At 41.5% G+C, this 20,475-nt stretch overlaps 1 protein-coding gene across 5 annotated transcripts in view; it reads left to right on the top strand.

Annotated features, from left to right (window-relative positions):
• Nucleotides 1-19,402, top strand: part of alpk1 (alpha-kinase 1) — a 148,489-nt gene extending 129,087 nt beyond the window's left edge. For 4 of the 5 annotated variants that reach the window (XM_043697589.1, XM_043697569.1, XM_043697579.1 and 1 more), the window contains exons 10-14: nucleotides 403-2,578; nucleotides 10,613-10,766; nucleotides 14,265-14,427; nucleotides 17,093-17,279; nucleotides 18,627-19,402. In XM_043697589.1, coding sequence (XP_043553524.1) covers nucleotides 403-2,578; nucleotides 10,613-10,766; nucleotides 14,265-14,427; nucleotides 17,093-17,279; nucleotides 18,627-18,829 — 2,883 coding nt within the window. In that variant the 3' untranslated portion in view covers nucleotides 18,830-19,402. Of the gene's footprint in view, nucleotides 1-402; nucleotides 2,579-10,612; nucleotides 10,767-14,264; nucleotides 14,428-17,092; nucleotides 17,280-18,626 lie in introns of those variants that run through there. The other variant, XR_006312768.1, reaches the window with a different exon arrangement.
• The last annotated feature ends 1,073 nt before the right edge of the window (nucleotides 19,403-20,475 follow it).

The raw sequence follows: 20,475 nt of genomic DNA, 5'->3' as shown, positions 1-20,475 counted from the left end.
GCAAAGGAAATCGTGGAACTGATCTATTTCTAACTTTAGCCACATTGTTGGCTCAGGCAATGCTGTACTTGTCTGAGTAAGACTGAGTTTTTCTTTGTGTGCAATAACAGCCAGAATGAGCTAATTGGAGCAGAAATGAAGGGTTCCTGACTCAAAAGCATTTGGAAAGCTTTGAATAAATATTTCTGCAGGTGGAAAACAGGTTTATAACACTACTTTCACCATTCTGCCCACAGACACCTGCACCACTTCTGATAGGGTCAGATCACGGTCAGATGATCAGATCCCACCATACATAAGCCAGTGATATTGGAATAATGTGGAACAAGTGCCTCAATTATTGCCAAAGCAATTTGAAATAGAAATAGTTTTAACTGTCACTCTTTATTTTCTCTTTCCCAGAATATTTATGGAACCTGTCTCCTCTCCTATAGTTTTAAAAAGGAATTGTCAGAGGATGAAAGACAGTTCTACCTTTCTCAAGCAAAGGAGGCTTTTGAAATTGGTCTCCTCACGAGTAGAGGTGGTGAAGTGATAACAAGTAAGCAGGAACTGCATGGGTTTGTTAAAGCAGCTTTCTCTCTTACAACAGTATGCAGGTGGCTCACAGATCAGAGTGAAAATCTTACAGAGGCAAGGCAATTATGTAAAGAAGCGATGAAAAAATTATACCTGTACTGCACTCAAACCCAGGAAGCTTTGGCACAGGAAATCATGGAACTGATAGGCCAAGTCAAAGTTCATCTGCAAATAAAGGATCTCTGCAATTCGGATGTTAAGTCTTATGTCCCTAACCACTACAAGCATTATTGGGATAAGCCTATAGTGAAGGGAAAGATGACCTTTGAGAAAGTCCTTCAAAAACATACACAGTATCACGCAACTATATGCAAAGTATTTGAAAGAACTTGCAGACGACAACAAAATACCAAAGAGTCATCAGCACATAGTTGTATAACTGCTTTCAAGACAGAAACAAAAGAATTTGATACAGCTGATGCCAAAATAAGCACACTTCACTCTGTTAACCATGATCTTCTTCAGAACCCTCTACGGAAACAGGTAATAACAAGGAAAGACAACACAACAGTACAAAGCCAGAGAACTGAGAAGGAACATGTTGATTGTCTGAAAAACATTGGCACTCCTAATAATTGTTTTATTGGTGAGGCATCATATGTTTTGATAGATGCTGAGACAGAATTGGATGATATAACATCAGAGGGAAAGGGTAACACAAACAAAGGGTGCACAGAATGTTTGAATGACAGCCATGGTTCCAGCCCTTCCTTGAACTCTTGCTTCAAAGCTTCTGAATCAGGATCTTCTAATAGTTGGAAGGAAGTGACCAGCAGCAAAGACTGTGGGCTACCTCAGGTTGGAAGGAAACCATTTCTGTTCAGTGTGGACACAGAGTGCTCAACAATATTAACTGATGAAATTGATAGCAAAGACAGTAAATTGAATAATAGTGCTTTGCAGTCCATCATTCCACCAGTGCAACAGCTGTCTCTACAATTTGCACCAGACAACAATCCTTCAATCACTTCAAACATTAATGATACTCCAAGCAATGGGAGGCAGAAAAATCCTTCATCTTCATCCTTAGGAGACCATAAGTCATGCGATGTTAATCCAGATGAAGAGACTGCTGATGACATTCAAGAAGATAACAAGATAGGTAGTTGCAGTAAGACCACAAGATCTGATCAACGCCCCTCCTCTCTCTCTCATCCAAATTATAGGACCATATATCAGACTTCTAGACCTGATGATGCAGATTCAAAAGGCAATGGAAAAATTACCTCCTCAATTTTAGAAAAGAGTGGCTCATTTGAGATTGTTGACTCTGATGCAGAAACTGTAGATGACCTGGACAATGACAAAGTGCTTCCAATCCCAAACAAATATGACAATGCAAAATCCTCTTGTCTTCAGCCAGCTTCAAATACAATTAACCCTGCCTCAGTTGGCAGTAATAATTTGAGCAACTTTACAAAGAAAAGCCTGTCTTCTTCACAGGAAAGTGGGTCCTTCGTAATGGTGGAAATTGACCCAACCGCAGAAACTGTTGATGGTTCAGAAGACAACGATAGTCCTCCAAGTACTGGAGGAGTCTCTGAGGTTGAACCCACACATCTGGATGAAAGCAAGAAACAAGAAGCATGTATTCATGATGCAAAGCAAGTGAAGAATGGTTCTACTCAATGTTCACTACCCAAGAAGGAACGTGACAAAGGGTCTGAGAAAGTATCACTCAAAGAAGGTGAAAGTGAAGATGACAGACTGAGTAACCAGTTTCTAAAAAGCAGCCTCAACTCCAGCACCTCTTTTAAATCATGGTACAAATCACCTTTCTTTTCAAGCAATTGCTCAGACTTTGGCTATCTGAGTCCATCAGTGAGTTCAAGCAGCAATTCCTTTGTGTTTCTTTCAAGAAAGAAACAAGTCTTTGAGAAGCGTGTTATAACTGATGAGGATTATAAAATGCTGTTTGCTGGTGTTACCCATGAGTGGCTTACAGAGAGAATTGCGGGCACTGGAGTATTTTATCCTCAGAAACTAAAAGACACTTGCAGTAAGTTTTATTTTATTCATTCTAGATATATTTTAATAGCATTATTAGACAAATTTAGAGTAGTTTTTCACATAATTAATTCTACATATCCTATGGGTATTAAAAACATTTCAGTACCCGGTACGGAGGAGGGAGGAGAGGTCTGAAGACCTCCTCATGGCTCTGCTCCTGGGCCTGGCCAAACTGGCCATAAACAGGTCCAGGCAGCGGGCCATGGAGGGGGTCGTTGGGGTCGTTAGGGTCGACTGCCTGCCCCTCTTCCGTGGTTACGTTAGAGCCCGGGTGTCTTTGGAGAAGGAGCACGCGGTGTCCACCAACACCCTGGAGTTGTTCAGGGAGAGGTGGGCGCCGTGGGGAATGGAATGCATTATTTCCCCCTCCAACTCTATTTTGATTTAATCCCTGCCCTCCCCTTCATTGTTTGATCACACAGCATTGCCCTTTGATGTGAAGGGCACTGCTTGTCACTGGCCACTCGGGTGTTTTCCTATCTTCCTGGTGGTGGAAATTGAATAAAGATTCATGCACCTTGTGTCTCTCACTGTCCCTCACACCTGCACACATACAACATGGGGTGAAAAAAAAACATTTCAATAGTAGTACAGAAGACTTGTGTTCCAGAAGTAATTGTGATCCTGTGTTAAACTGTTGTATTACAAATGCAACACTAGCATTAAAACATCGCTCATACCTGGTCCAAACATAAAGTGTTGTTGTTGTCGTCGTCGTTCTTCTTCTTCGCCGAGCTGCGAATTTGTGTTGCAGACGGATGTCTAGGTGGCATCCTCAGTGCTTGGAATCCTCCTGTGAAGCGCTTCTGTGTTGTTTCCCAAGCACTGAGGATGTCACCTAGACAGGGGACAAAACGTCTGCAGCACAAATTCCCAGCTCGGCGAACACAACCACAACAGCGAGCACCCGAGCTACAAATCTTCTCACAAACCTTGATAAAGCTACAATGATTGAATATGGCACCAAGTGGCCTAGCCAAATTGGTTAATGAGAATTGGGGAAAATTCTTCACTGAATTTGTATCAAACATAAAGGAAGATGGTTGTCACTGTTGGAATCCAATAATCTTAGCTCCAGGATATGAGTGCAGGATTTTCTTAGGGCATTGTCTTTGGCAATGCCACCTTCAAATTCTTCATCAATGACCTTGCCATGACATAATGTCAGAAGCGGAGGGGTTCCCTGAATGATTGTACTATTCACAACTCCTTTGTAGAAATGTGTTTATTTGTAGCAAGTTGTGGGCAAAATTCAGGATTGGTCAGGCAGTGACCTTATTCAACAAGAGTGAATCTAAGCATCTCTCTTTGACGTTAAGTGGCAGGATAATTATTGAATCCTCAAGTGCCAGTAATCTGGAGGTTACAATCTTCTAGAAACTTAACTGGACCTGGAATATACACACTGTCTGCAAGAGCAGGCCAGAGGATGGAACTCTCCCAAAGCCTGTAAACTATCTGCTAGACGCAAGTCAGGTGTGATGGAAAACTCTCCACCTGCCAGGATGCTGCAGCAACATTCAAGGCGTTCAGTGCCATCCAGAACAAAGCAGCCCACTTGACTGGCAACCCATCCATCACCTTCAATATTCATTCCCTCCACAACTGTTAACAGTGGCAGCAGCATGTTCCCACAAATAAAAATAATGGGATAGCCAAAGTTAGAGCTCCTTAACTGTTAAGGAGCATACAGAGCAAGAAACTCGATGGAACTAATTGAAACAAATAGAATAGATTAGATTACTTACAGTGTGGAAACAGGCCCTTCGGCCCAACAAGTCCACACCGACCCGCCGAAGCACAACCCACCCAGACCCATTCCCCTACATTTACCCCTGCACCTAACACTATGGGCAATTTAGCATAGCCAATTCACCTAACCTGCACATTTTTGGTCTGTGGGAGGAAACCCACGCAGACACGGGGAGAATGTGCAAACTCCACACAGTGAGTCGCCTGAGGCGGGAATTGAAACCGGGTCTCTGGCACTGTGGGGCAGTAGTGCTAACCACTGTGCCACCATGCTGCCCACCATGCTGAATACTGAATGGCTTGGACAGAGTGAATGTAGGGAAGATGTTTCCATTGGTAGGAGAGACTAGGACAGAAGGGCACAGCCTTAGACTAAAGGGAAGACCTTTCAGAACGATGTAAGGAGAAGCGTCTTCAGCCAGAGAGTGATAAATCTGTGGAATTCATTACCACAGAAGACTGTGGAGGCCAGGTCACTGAGTGTATTTCAGACTCAGATGGACAGACGGACGGACCAAGAGTTACGGGGAGAAGGCGGGAGAATGAGGACGAGGAAAGTATCAGCCATGATTGCATGGTGGAGCAGATTTGATGGGCTGAATGACCTAACTTCTCTCCTATGTATTATGGTCCTAAAGGATAGTAAAGGAAGCCTTATGTTAGATACTGAGAATTCAACAGTGCAGGAATTCAAGAGGAGCACAAAGTGCAGGCGTGAAGTCAAAAAGGAAATTAGTAACGTAAAGAAATGACATGAAAGAATATTGTCTCGCAAAGTCAAGGAGCAGCCAAGCATATTTTATCATTCTATTAAGAGGAAGACAATAACTATGAAAAGAGGACAGTCCATGAAACACAATTGCCCCTGTGGTAGGAAGCAAAGGGGTATTGGTTGTTGGGTGTTTTTGTGACAAGGGGTTTCCAGTAGTGTTTCACAAGGCTCAGAATGAGTTTTTCCTGTTCCATTTGTATTCAAATCTTTGATTTTATATATGTAAGGGGCATGATCAAAAGATTTGTAGACAACACAATAATTGGCCGCATGGTTGATACTGAGGAGGATATCTGTAGACTGAAGGAAGATATCAGTGGGCAGAAAATGGACAAATGGAATTCAATCCAACTAAGTATGAGGTGGTTCATTTGGGCAAATCAAATAAAGCAATTAAATACTCAGTAACTGGAGGACAATGAGGCATGTAGTTTGTGTTACCATCACAATATGTCCACAGCAGATGCCATCTCCCTGGCCCTACACTCATCCCTAAAGCATCTGGATAACAAGGACACCCATGTCAGACTCCTACTTGTTGACACAGAAACAGAAATGGCTGGAAAAGCTCAATAGGTGTGACAGCATCTGTGGGGAGAAATCAGAGTTAACATTTCTTGTCCGGTGACCCTTCCTCTGTTCTTCTACAGATGCTGCCAGACCTGCTGAGCTTTACCAGCAATTTCTGTTTTGATTTCTGATTTCCAGCATCCGCAGTTCTTTCAGTTCCTATTTATTGATATCAGCTTCCCCCTTCAACACCATAATTCCAATAAAAGTCATCTCTAAACTCCAAGACAAACTGCTGACCCCTTCTGCAACCGGATCCTTGACTTACTGACCCACAGACTGCGATCAGTGAGGGTAACACTTCCCCCACATTAATCCTCAATACTAGTGCCCTGCAAGGCTGCAAACTCAGCCTATACTATACTCCTTATACACTCACAACTGTGTGGCCAAATTCTGCTGTAACTCCATTTACAAATTTGTTGATGACACCACTGTAGAGGGTCAGATTTCAAACACAGTATAGGAAAGAGACAGCCATGGTGTAAAGACAACAATCTCTCTCTCTCACGGTCAACAAAATAAAGGAGCTGGGCATCAACTTCAGAAAGCAGAGTGGAGGACACACCCCTGTCTCTGTCAATGGTGCTGAGGTGGAGATGGTCAAGAGCCTCAAGTTCCTAGGAATAAACCTCACCAACAATCTATTCTGGTCTATCCACATTGATGCTGCAGACAAGAAAGCACACCAAAAACCTCTACTTCCTCAGAAGGCTAAGGAAATTCAGCATGTCCACAATGACTTTTATCAATTTTTATAGATGCACCATAGAAAGCATCCAATTCAGATGCATCACAATTTGATATGGCAACTGGTCTGCCCAAGAATGCAACAAATTAGAGTTGTGAACACATCCCAGTCCATTGCAAAAACAATTCCTTCCATTGACTCCATCGACACTTCCCGCTGCCTCAGGAAAGCAGTCAACATAGTCAAAGACCACTCCCACCTCAGTTATACTTTCTTCCACCCTCTTCCATCAGACAGAAGATACAAAAGTTTGAAAACACATACTAGGTGCTTCTCTGCTGTTAGCAGACTTATGAATGGACCATTCATGTACTAGATTGATCTTTCTCTGCATCTTCTTTGTAGCTGTAACACTATATTCTCATTCTGTCCTATTACCCTGATGTACTTAGAAAAGTTATGATTTATCTGGCTTGCACGCAAAACCATACTTTCACTTTATCTCATTTCATGTGGCAATAATAAATCAAATCAAATCAAATCAAGTGAGGGACTATGGAGTGCATGTTCTCAGATTCCCTGAAGTTAACAGGACCCGATTCACTGAAGTTAACAGGATAAGTTGATAAAGTGGTTAAAAAATGTAGAAATCCTTTCCTTTAATAGCCAAGACATAGAATATAACAGTAGGGAGATAATGCTGGCTTCCCTAGCATTAAAACACTATTTAAGCCATAGCCTGAGTACACCATGGAGTTCTGTTACCTCATTATAGAAAACATGAATTGCACTAGAGATTTCTGTGAATGTTGTCAAGACAGGAGAAATGCAGCTCTGAAGAATGACTGGATATGGTAACGTTGTTCTCATTGGAACATAGGAGACTGAGAAGGGATTTGATGAAGTTCTGAGGGGCCTGGATAAAGTGGATGGACAAGACCTATTTTCTTTAGATGAAGGATCAGTGACAAAGAACCAACAATTCTGTGCTTTGTTGAAGGATGAGATGGGAATCGACAAAATCCTTTTTCACTAAGAGGATGGTAACTGTCTAGAACTGACTAACAGAAAGAGGAGCGGAAGCAGAAACTCTTAACTCATTTAAAAGGTGCCCAGAAATGCACCTGATGTCCCATAATCTTCAGGGATCTGATAACTTCCAGGGACACGGATAACCTCCATGGATGCAGGTAGTCTACAAGGGTCTGATAACCTCCGTGGATATGGATAATCTCCAGCGATGCTGGAAAATAGAATTAGGCTGGTCAGCCCATATTGTTTGGTTTTAGGAGCTGATACGAAGAGCTGTATGGACTCCTCTGGTGCTATAAATTTCTCCATATTTTCAAAAAATCCGAAATATCTGAAGTGGGGGAAACTATAGGGATGTGGAGAGAAGCTGGCAGAATTGGCAATGTTTGATTTGCTCCTTAGGGAGGACAGCATGGACACAATGGGTCAAATGGCCTTCTGTGTTCTAACAATTGTCTGATTGTATGTACAAAATATGCTGCAGCAACTTGCCGAGTCTGCTTCAACAGCACTTTTCAAATACACAGCCTCGACCACCTTGAAGGACAACAGGCATGTGAAAGTGAGAAACCCTCAAAGTCTCCCATTTATTTTTTATTTGGTGCCATTCTCCTACTTTCTTCACAAATCCCTGCAAACATTTCCTTTTGTGATTAGTCTCATTCCATTTTCAATGCTTCAATTTAAGCTAGTTCATTCTAGCTCTTAACCTCTTACTCTGTGTTTAAAACAAAATCTTGTGTCATTTTTACTACTTTTACTTTAAATTTGTGCCCTCTCATTCTCCAGCCTTCAACAGTGGGAGCATTTTTTCTCTATCTACTCTGCCCATTCAGCTTTCTCTTCTCCTAAATTCTCCAATTCCTAAATTTCCTGAAACCATCCCCGTGAATCTTTCCTGCACTGCTTCTAGTGCCTTCACGTCTTTCTAAAAGTGCAGTTCCAGAACTGGACACAATAATCCAGCTAAGGCTGAACCAGTATTATATGCAAGTTCAATATAACTTCCTTGCTTCTGTGTTGTATGTCTGTATCACTAAAGCCTAGGATTAGATTACTTACAGTGTGGAAACAGGCCCTTCGGCCCACACCGACCCTCCGAAGAGCAACCCACCCAGACCCATTCCCCTACATTTACCCCTTCACCTAACACTACGAGCAATTTAGCATGGCCAATTCACCTGACCTGCACATTTTTGGACTTTGGGAGGAAACCCACGCAGACACTGGGAGAATGTGCAAACTCCACACAGACACCCGGGTCTTTGGCGCTGTGAGACAGCAGTGCTAACCACTGTGCCACCGTGCCACCCAATGGGAGACTATATGTTTTATTAACTATTCACCTTCCTTCCTTGCACCTTCAATGATTTATATACAAATACACCCAAGTCCCTCTGCTCCTACCTTTAGAGTTATTGTCTTTGTTTTATTATGTCACATTGTGTTTTCCCTACCAAAATGAATCGCTCCAGCAGTCATCTTTCCATCCATTCTGCCAACTTCTTTTGGGTCGTTTTGAAGTTCAACACCATCTTCCTTCATAGTTCACATTGATTCCAAGTTTCTTGAAATTATGCCCAGTACATCTAAACCGTTGATTTATTATGAAAAACATGAAAATGGAATGAGACTGTAATCACAAAAGGAATCATTTGCAGGGATTTATGAAGAAAGTAGGAGAATTCCAACACTATGGAACCTCAATACTCGCTTTCATCCAGCTCCAAAAAGTTCCAAGAACCATTACTTTCTGTTTCTCGTTATTCAGCCAATTCATTTTTTACTGTCCTGACAGACTCACAGAATTGTTACAGCACAGAAGGAGGCTATTCAGCCCATTGTGCCTGCACAGGCTCTCTGAATGAGCAATTCATGTAGAAATGGTGGCACTATTTTGCTTTTGCCTGAGATCGCGCATGCGTTATTGGCTGAACATCCCATGCTAAAGAGCACCACCTCAAATAGTGCTGCGCTTCTTCAGTATGACATTGAGTGACAGACTGGTTTACTTAAGTTTTTCGAGTATGTTTTAAACCAGTAAAGCTCTGTTTCAGCAAAGAACAGTATTAGCCAATTGGAACCATGTCACAGTCCCTTCATTGTCACCTGAAGCTCCCTTCCATACAGTAGTGTGGGTGTACTTAAATCAGATGAGTTGCAGTGATTCAAAATGTGGTTCACAACCAGTAGCCAAGGGCAATTAAACAAGGACAACAAATCATCAGCAATGATCACTTTTGTAAAGTGATGTTTAAAATTGTATGATTTCTGACTATGAAGCAAGAACATTTGAAGTTATTTTGAGAAACAACATAGAACATTACAGCGCAGTGCAGGCCCTTCGGCCCTTGATGTTGCGCCGCCCTGTCATACTAATCTGAAGCCCATCCCACCTACACTATTCCACGTACGTCCATATGCCTGTCCAATGACAACTTAAATGCGCTTAAACTTGGCGAATCTACTACCGTTGCAGGCAAAGTATTCCATACCCTTACCCTTAAGACTAGAGCATCATAATTCAATGTGCTATGCTGCAGTTTACGTTCTTTGATTGTTGAGCAAAGCTTTGATTGTGTGGTGTAAAATTATGTCCCAATACATGTGTGAATCATAATGTAATTTTTTTAAAACAGATTGTAAATGTTGATTTCATAACTTTTGGCGTTTTCTTCTTCTCCATGGAGCAAATTTTAAATTTTCATCCATCTTATTTCCACATGTGCCATTTTATCAACAAAATTCAAACATTCTAAATGTTTCTCATGATACAGTAGGAAAGGTCAAAGAAGGGCAGGCTCCAAATTAAAGCCACACAAACCTGACATGTCACATGGAAATTCACAAAGTCCGTGATGTAATTTGGGCGTACACTGTACAGATGACAGAAAATTTCAGCGGGTATCAGTTATGCCAATTCTCTCTACTGTGTTCATAGTGGCGAACACAAATTACATTCAAAATATAGAAAGTTACCAAGTGGCTAATATGTGAGAAACTAATTAAGATCAGCAGAGATAAAAGAATTGAAATCTAATAAATCACCAGGAGTCTTGGTACTTTAGGCCTGGGTGCTTTGAAAGCACAACCACCCCATTGTTACAATGGCAAACTGGGATTGCTGACTTTCAAACCCATATTAATTTTCTTCAGTGATCCATTCTGTGTGAATGAAAAATGAGGTTTCAATGTTTTGTTTTCAGCTGCACTGCTATTCAAATATAGCAAGAAAACCAACACCTGGACAGCCCAAGAAACTCTAGTATATATTGGAAAACCATTAATAGTGGATAAAGTAGGTGCCCAGAGAATTGCTTTGGAGATGCGCTTTTTACACCAAGAAGAAATATTGGGCAGGTATTTCAATTTCCAATTGGTCTCGTGATCAAAGTGTCAACAGCTTTCTTCAGCTGCCTGTTTCTCTTTCTATTATTCCTTCCTAAATTATTGGTGGTGTTAAAGGCTGTCATTCCTGCCCCAATCTACTTGTCCTTGTGAAGATGGCAGTGAGTCTTCATCTAAGTCCATGATTTGCAAAAACTCTGACCATTTTGTTAAGTAGGATGTTCTGGGATTTTGGTGGTCACAGTGCGGTATCAATTAAAAATCCATTGTGAGGGCCTTTCCTCCGGTAATTACTTCTTCATTTATCATTTGCAATAACTGCAGCTCCCTTGAAAGCTTTATTGATGATATTCACATACTAATAGTCCTTGGTTAATTTTGTTCGCTGAGTTCAATGAATGGACCAGCAGAAGTTACAGATTACTATCTGTAGTTGCAGTTACTGCAGTAAGTGGATTCCAAATGAGGTTAGAAAGCTGAGCTGTGCTGCTCCTGTGGAAAATTGTCTTAGCTTCTAGCATTTTGATCTTGGTAGAGACCAGTGATTGTTTTACACAAAAGTAGATAATTTTTTTTAAAAACCCAGTTCTTTACTGAAAGAATGAAGCCAAAAGATTCTACACTTAAAAAGGAAAAGAAATTCACTGTTCAGGTGTCAACACTACATATCATATTGAGTTATTTGAAGAAGTGACAAAGAGGATTGATGAGGACAGAGCAGTGGACGTGATCGATATGAACTTCAGTAAGGATTTCGACAAGGTTCCTCATGTTAGTCTGGTTAGCAAGGTTAAATCGCATGGAATACAGGGAGAACTAGCTATTTCGATTCAGAATCGGCTCAAAGGTAGAAGACTGAGGGTGGTAGTGGACGGTTGCTTTTCAGACTGGAGGCCTGTGATCATTGGTGTCCCACAGTGGTGCTGGGTCCACTACTTTTCGTCATTTGTATAAAGGATTTGGATGTGAACCTAGGAGGTATAGTTAGTAAGTTTGCAGATGACACTAAAATTGGACATGTAGTGGAAAGTGAAGGAGGTTACCTCCGAGTACCGTGGGATCTTGATCAGATGGGCCAATGGGCCAAGAAGTGGCAGATGGAGTTTAATTTAGAGAAATGTGAGTTGCTACATTTTGGAAAGGCAAATCAGGGCAGGACCTATACACTTAATGGTAAGGTCCTGGGGAGTGTTTCTGAACAGAGACTTTGGAGCTCAGGTTCACAGTTCCTTGGAAGTGGAGGGTTCCTCTAAGGAATATAGGATATTGAAAGAGATGTTTGGTACGCTTGCCTTTATGGGTCAGTGCATTGAGTATAAGAGTTGAGAGGTCATGTTGTGGCTGTACAGGATATTGGTTAGGCCACTTTTGGAGTACTGTGTACCATTCAGGTCTTTCTACTTTCGGAAGGATGTTGTGAAACTTGAAAGAATTCAGAAAAGATTTACAGGGATGTTGTCAGGGTTGAAAGGTTTGAGCTACAGGGAGAGGCTGAATAAGCTGAGGCTATTTTACTTGGAGGCTGAGCAGGAAATAGAGGTTTGTAAAATCATGAGGGGCATGGACTGGGTCTTTTCCCCAAGGTGGGGAATCCAAAACTAGAGGGTATAGGTTTAAGGTGAAAGGGGAAAGATTTAAAAGGGTTCTAAGGGGCAATGTTTTCACGCAGAGAGTGGTGTATGTATGGAATGAGCTGCCAGAGGAAGTGATGGAGACTGGTACAATTACAACATTTAAAATGTTGTGGGCGGCACGGTGGCACAGTGGTTAGCACTGCTGACGCACAGTGGTTAGCACTGCGGCCTCACAGCGCCGGAGACCCGGGTTCAATTCCCGCCTCAGGCGACTGATCTAAGGAATATAGGATATTGAAAGAGGTGTTTGGTACGCTTGCCTTTATGGGTCAGTGCATTGAGTATAAGAGTTGAGAGGTCATGTTGTGGCTGTACAGGATATTGGTTAGGCCACTTTTGGAGTACTGTGTACCATTCAGGTCTTTCTACTTTCGGAAGGATGTTGTGAAACTTGAAAGAATTCAGAAAAGATTTACAGGGATGTTGTCAGGGTTGAAAGGTTTGAGCTACAGGGAGAGGCTGAATAAGCTGAGGCTATTTTACTTGGAGGCTGAGCAGGAAATAGAGGTTTGTAAAATCATGAGGGGCATGGACTGGGTCTTTTCCCCAAGGTGGGGAATCCAAAACTAGAGGGTATAGGTTTAAGGTGAAAGGGGAAAGATTTAAAAGGGTACTAAGGGGCAATGTTTTCACGCAGAGGGTGGTGTATGTATGGAATGAGCTGCCAGAGGAAGTGATGGAGACTGGTACAATTACAACATTTAAAATATATCTTGATGGATGTACGAATAGAAAGGATTTAGAGGGATTTGGGCCAAGTGCTGGCAAATGGGACTAGACTTATTAGGATACCTGTTTGGCATGGATGAATTGGTCAGTAGGGTCTGTTTCTGTGCTGTACATCTCTATGACTCTATATACCTTATCATTCAGAATTAATGAGTCAACATGAATTAACAGGCAAATTGAGGTTGAGAGTAAGCTATGAATTGCAACTTGAAAGGCAGACATAACTAAAAAGATCTTAGGAGTTAACTTCGCAATCCATTTAAATGTTACAGATCATGGTGAGTTATAAAGTCCTTTAAACTCTGTCTTCCTTGTGAAGAATTTCAACTCAACACCTCTCCTTCAAATATTTAGCTTTTAATTCTCATCCAAGCTTCAACTTTGGCTGGAGGTCATCTTCTGGCTACAGTAAGTCGTTAGACACTAGGATCGAACTCAGAATGCCCTCGCGACATATCACTCCTCATTGAGCAATCACTTCTATCTGCTTCTCACAGGATTGGCTAGGCAGTTATCTAATATCTCTAGAGATACTCCCCAGCTACATTTAGCAGACTGCCATTCCTCATTGGTTTCCTGTCACACCCCAATTCCCCAAGTCAGCCGAGTCAACCACTGTTGTTTACTCAAATCTCCTTATGGGAGTTAGCCTTTGCACTGCACACCAGGGTTATGTTTTCATTCTATGAACCAGGTCACATGGTTATATTTTCACACTGCACAGGCACGCTGTCAACTTATGTCCCCTCATATCCTTCAACCAGGATTCAGCCTCATCTTTAGTTCAATTTCATTCCAAGACTGCAAAATACGCCAATTCAATTTTGAAAATAGAGCTTCAATATCTAATTTAAGTATGCCTACTTTGTGCCTTCCTGAAAGGAGAGAGGGATCTTTTATATTCACCTTCCATACAGAACAGATGAAATGCAGGAAGTCAAAAAGAATCCCCTAAAATCTGGTGGTAGGATAGTGCTCAGATGTTTGTTTCCCAATCAAAATTTGGACTGAGTAATTTTGTAATTAATTTCAGTAGCAGAAAATTATTGGCAGTGTGCCTGCCTTTTCCCAAGATTACGAAATATTCATTTTGGTTTAACAAGAACAAAAATTGTTGCCTTAAACAATTTCTCCCTTACTAACCTAGATACGTTGGAAAGCAGTACAAAAGAGCAAAAGAACTATCTTACCACTTCAACGATGTTGAATGCCAGATGACTGCCCAATACTATGTGACAGAATTCAACAAAAGACTGTATGAAAAGCAAGTTCCTACACAAATATATTATATTCCAGCCTCAGTTCTTCTGGTATGTACAAATGTTTTTCATGCAGTTTGTCACAGCCTGTTACTTCACCAAGGACAACCCTTTACTACCAATAGGTGGATGCTGGGGGATTCACTGTTCAGAGATTTTGTGTAGGTCTGAATCATCTTGTTATTGGGAAGATTACTAAAGCAAAGAATGTTTGCATTAGGGTAACGGCAGCCCTTCAAACACTGCCTTCCTTGTTTGTAAGAATGCAGCAATCATTGTATAAAGAACCTTCAGTTCTGCCAGCCATTATTTGGCTTGCCAATGTAAGTTTGTGACAGGAACTATAGTTATAGAGGGAGCACCTTCATTCCAGTGAGGTCAACAAAGTCTTAGCCATTTTCCTCTACCCTCATCCCCTGAATATCTTAACAATGATGATAAAATCATACTTGAACCTCCTAAATTCCAGGACTATAACTCTTATGAAATCTCTCCTCATAATAGAACATAGAACAGTACAGCACAGAACAGGCTCTTCAGCCCACGATGTGCCGACCATTGATCCTCATGTATGCACCCTCAAATTTCTGTGACTATATGCATGTCCAGCAGTCTCTTAAATGTCCCTAATGACCTTGCTTCCACAACTGCTGCTGGCAACGCATTCCATGCTCCCTCAACTCACTGTGTAAAGAACCCGCTTCTGACATCCCCTCTATACTTTCCTCCAACCAGCTTAAAACTATGACCCCTCATGTTAGCCATTTCTGCCCTGGGAAATAGTCTCTTTAGATAAGCCCTCCATTCCAGGCAGCATCCTGCTAAACCTCCTCTGAACCCTGTCCAAAGCATCCACATCTTTCCTATAATGGGGCGACCAGAACTGGACACAGTATTCCAAGTGCGGTCTAACCAAAGTTTTATAGAGCTGCAACAAGATCTCACGACTCTTAAACTCAATCCCCCTGTTAATGAAAGCTAAAACACCATATGCTTTCTTAACAACCCTGTCCACTTGGGTGGCCATTTTAAGGGATCTATGTACCTGCACACCAAGATCCCTCTGTTCCTCCACACCTTAAGCCTGTACTCAGCTTCCAAATTCGACCTTCCAAAATGCATCACCTCGCATTTATCCAGGTTGAACTCCATCTGCCACCTCTCAGCCCATCTCTGCATCCTGTCAATGTCCCACTGCAGGCCACAACAGCCCTCTATACTGCCAAGACACCTCCAACCTTTGTGTCATCTGCAAACTTGCTGACCCATGTTTCAATCCCCTCATCCAAGTCATTAATAAAAATTACAAACAGAGCCCTGTGGAACACCACTCACCATAGACTTCCAGGCAGAATATTTTCCTTCTACTACCACTCGCTGTCTTCTGTTGGCCAGCCAATTCTGTATCCAGACAGCTAAATTCCCCTGTATCCCATTCCTCTTGACCTTCTGAATGAGCCTACCATGGGAACCTTATCAAATGCCTTGCTGAAGTCCACATACACCACATCCACAGCTCGACCCTCATCAACTTTTCTAGTCACATCCTCAAAGAACTCGTTTGTGAGGCAATTTTGACTCTTGGACTCCAGAAATTATTCTGGTATATTTGTGTTGTAATAGTGACATCAGAGAGGAAAAAGAGGTATCTTACAAGCATGAAATGGGGAGACTTTATTGATCAGTAGGTTGATTTTCTGCATGTATGCCATGGGAGATGGGGGAGTAGGCAGCCATGCTGCTGGATTTACACATTGCAAAAACACCTGCACTTTTCACTGACCAGCAGCATGTTCTCAGAAATGTGTTGTAGAGTGTAGGTGATCTCAGAGATATAGGAGAAAGTGAGATCTACAGATGCTGGAGATCAGAGTTAAAAAGTGCGGTGCTAGAAAAGCACAGCAGACAGGCAGCCTCCGAGGAGCAGGAGATGTTTCAGACATAAGCCCTTCATCAGGAATGATCTCAACCAGAAAAGCAAATTTTGCAAATATGGTTGGAGTAGATGCATTGCTTTTTGAACCATAGGGCTGGATTTAGTGCATGTCATCTTGCCCCACCCCACTATCTTTCCCAAACTATCTGCCATTTTAGAGAGCAGATGAGGTGTCTGCCATGTGCCTACTTTTGGGTCTATTGAGGCCATTAATTGACCAATTATCTGCTGCTTAAATGCCTCATTCTACCTTTGCTGCTATTTTGCAAGGAGTCCTATGTCAAGTGGAAAGCCTGTCAGCTTTACTGTGCAGCCAAGCGTGAGGTAACAGGAGTTGACTCTCCTTTGGGATCACTTCTCCAATATCAAAGCTATGGAATAGATATGAGTTGAAAGACAGAAAGAGACAGAGATTGAAATGAGGCAAGCTTGGTTTGAAAATATAGAAATAATTCCACAATATATAGCAATGTGGATTTGCTTCTTTTCCAAATTTACGACAATCAAGTTTTCTTAAGGAAGAGCAATTTTAATTGTAAGAATGTGCATGATGAATCTATGCTGCCTATACTTATGCTGGAATTTTGTTGGAGTAATTATAAGGATGCGAAAAAGACAGGATAGGTTGGATTTACATTCATATTTTGTTTTCTTCCAATAAACTTAACATTAATGCTATAAAGGAAAGCATGCAAGCATGAAGTGATCCTGATTATCTGTTTAGATTAATTAAAGCTAAAATTCATATCAACATATGATGAACATCTTCTGTTTCCTCAGCTTTTAGAAGATATGCAGGTCGTGGGTTGTGTAAGCGTGGAGCCGTACATGCTCGGGGAGTTTATAAAATTAACAAACAACACAAAGACTGTTCGTAAAGAATATGAAGCAACTATGTATGGACTCGCATTTGGACATTTTACCTATGATTTTTCAAACCAAGAAGAAATAGTAGTTGATTTACAAGGTAAACTATTTCAGTGCCACCCAGTAAACATGAATAATTCTCAAAATGTAAACTCCAGTGAACCAGAATCACAGTCAACTGGGAATGCTTGCTATGATCATTCATAACATTCACAGCACCAAGGAGTGGCCTTTTAATTTACATGACAGAAACATTCATCACAAGGCAACCCAGTAGCGAAGAGGCTGGGAAAATCAGTCCATTATTGATATTTTTGGGGAGGAGGTGATAAGCCACGGTTCTTTCAACATTCAAGCCATTTCCCATCTGGTCTCCTTCTGAAGTGTCTAATAAACTTTATTTCACTGTCATCGATCTGACAAGTTTTGGTGGTTGGGAACATGTGCATTCCCAAGTTTGGGAGTTTCATACAACCTCACCATTTGCTTTCTCCAGTCTCATCATAAACACTGCTCTCATCCCCTGTTCTCTAGTCTCACATCCTTTTTATTCATTGTCCTCAGATACCGAAACTGTTGTAATTCCCTAAGTTTGTAAGAATTCTCCTCAATCAGTGGACTAAAGGGATTTTTATTGTTTTGTTTTCCTTATTCATTGAAGGCAGGTATCCGACTTAACACAAAAGTGTTAATCTTTGCATGTAATGTAGGGAGCAGCTACGATTCTTCATTGTCCATCTGTTTAAGGTATGGGATTGACAACAGGGACCAAAACTTAGGACACACACATGTAAGAGGCATATGTGGGCGGCACGGTGGCACAGTGGTTAGCACTGCTGCCTCGCAGCGCCAGAGACCCGGGTTCAATTCCCGACTCAGGCGACTGACTGTGTGGAGTTTGCACGTTCTCCCCGTGTCTGCGTGGGTTTCCTCCGGGTGCTCCGGTTTCCTCCCACAGTCACAAAGATGTGCAGGTTAGGTGAATTGGCCATACTAAATTGCCCGTAGTGTTAGGTAAGGGGTAAATGTAGGGGTATGGGTGGGTTTCGCTTCGGCGGGTCGGTGTGGACTTGTTGGGCCGAAGGGCCTGTTTCCACACTGTAATCTAATCTAATCTAATCATATGAGTATGGCAAGCTGATGGTAACAGAAACCTCAAGTTATATTTAAGATCTGGTCAAAATAGCTAGTTATTAGTTTCAAATTAAGTTTGCCTAATACCATTGTCTGGCATAGCTACAACATTCAGTTTAACCTGCAAAAAAAGATTTTTGTGAGTATATTAAAATTTTAGCAGTGGTATGTCTTGACTGCAAAAGGGAGAACACAGTTTGGTTCTTCTGAACTTTTTAAGATCCACTCATAAGATGACAGTAACAATTTCTATCCTCTGTATTGTTTCAAACACAAACTTCCCACTAACTGTGTTCACTATATTCCTTCACAGGTTGGATCACTGGAGATGGAAAAGGTCTTATTTACTTAACAGATCCTCAGATTCATTCAATGAAAAAGCGACAAGGAGGGTCCAACTTTGCAGAGAAAGGCATCAAATACTTCCTCAACTGTCAGCACAAAGAATGCAATGAGATCTGCCACATTCTTACTTTGAAAATACCCACTAGGGGGAATTTGGATGATTTACTTTAAGTGAAGCTTTTTTAAAGTTTGATTTTGAAAAATATGTTCTACTGTGGCAGTATATTTCTCTGTGCTTCCTATTGCTGTTGAATAGTGATGGTCCTGGAATTCCAGACATTGATTTCAACAATTGTATCAGATTACACAAGATGATAGCTGTTTTTGCTGGCCAGATTGTTCAGGGAGATTATCCAACTTGTCCATGAAGAATGTGGCATGCCAAAGATCATATTGTGTAGAATTTTACTGCACTGAAACAGGCCCTTTTATCCAACACATCTGTGCTGTTATTGAAGCTCCAAATAAACCTCCTATCTAAATCTACAAGCATAATCTTCTAATCCTTCCTCTCCCATTTCCTTTTCAGGTATCCCCTCAGTGCATCAAAGACCCTCACTTCCATTTGGATATGTGTTCCATCCATCTCTTGGTAAAGGTGACTCGCCTGAATTCCCTGTCAGATTCATTTTGGGCCTTATGTTTGGGCCTCTAGCTTTGAATTCCCCAAAGCAGAAAAAAATTCTGAATTGAAATAACTGCAGATGCTATAAATCAGAAACACAAGCAGAAATTGTTGGAAAAGCTCAGCAAGTCTGGAGAAAGGGTCACTGGACCTGAAAACTTAACTCTGATTTCTCTTCACAGATGCTGTCAAACTTGTTGAGTTTTTCTGGCAATTTCTGTTTTTGGTAGAAACAATTTCTTTTTGTCTACCCTGTTAAATCCCTTTCATAAATTCAAAGATCTTTTTTCGGACAACATGCAACTTTCTCTTTTCTGGAGCCTTGTCCTGTTCAATTTGCCTGACTGTTATAAACACTCAGTTCTGGTATCATTGTTGTTAATCTTTATTACACCTTCTCTAGTGCCTCTTTGTTCTTTTTGGGTGATAACTGGTGATTGCCCCATTTGAGGGTTTGGCAAGTGGATGGGATAGGGGGACTTAGCTCCAGTCCTTGAAAGAATGGTGCAATTAATTTCCAGTACCCTTTGTGGGGAAGTGGTAAGTCTGAATGCGAAACAATAAGAGACTGGTCAGGTGTCTTTGTAGGTGCAAGCCATGATTAGTGAAATAACTCCACAGAGGCCAGTATTCCATACCAAATTTACACATGAGTCCTTGACACTGATCTAGCTCCCTCAGAGCCAACTCTGAGTCAACAGAACCTCTGACACTCTTTATCTGTCAGCCAGGGCTCTCTGATTGGGCCAGATTAACAGACCCAACCAGGGAGCTCTTATTCTCTGAGGGCCACTTGGCTGAAATCAGTACAATCACTGAAATTTGCCCTCTAACTCCATACACCTTCCCCTGCCCTTTGCCAGCAGTGGGCTTGACTTCCAATAAAATATGAATCAATTTTATGATGTAAAGCCTTAATTGTACCTTCCCTGAAATAATTGATATTGTGCATGTACATAAGAAGATATTGAAACTAGTGTGTGTGGGTTCCAGTGATGTCCTCATTTTACGATCCCTTGCATATATTGAATACACTTAATAAAAATTCCTGGTATTCACTGACAATAGTGTGGACTACCTAGTGTCAACAATTTGTGCCCTTACTATGTGATGGCAAGCAGCAACCAAACCCAGAGAAACAGTGGTAAGCAACAAGCAAACAGCCTGAAGATCTAGCCAGCAGCACTAGAAA

The sequence above is a fragment of the Chiloscyllium plagiosum genome, chromosome 1, assembly GCF_004010195.1.
Source record: "Chiloscyllium plagiosum isolate BGI_BamShark_2017 chromosome 1, ASM401019v2, whole genome shotgun sequence".
Lineage (NCBI taxonomy): Eukaryota > Metazoa > Chordata > Chondrichthyes > Orectolobiformes > Hemiscylliidae > Chiloscyllium > Chiloscyllium plagiosum.
The sequence above is the reverse complement of the archived record's forward strand: the minus strand, read 5'-3'. Positions and strand labels throughout refer to the sequence as shown.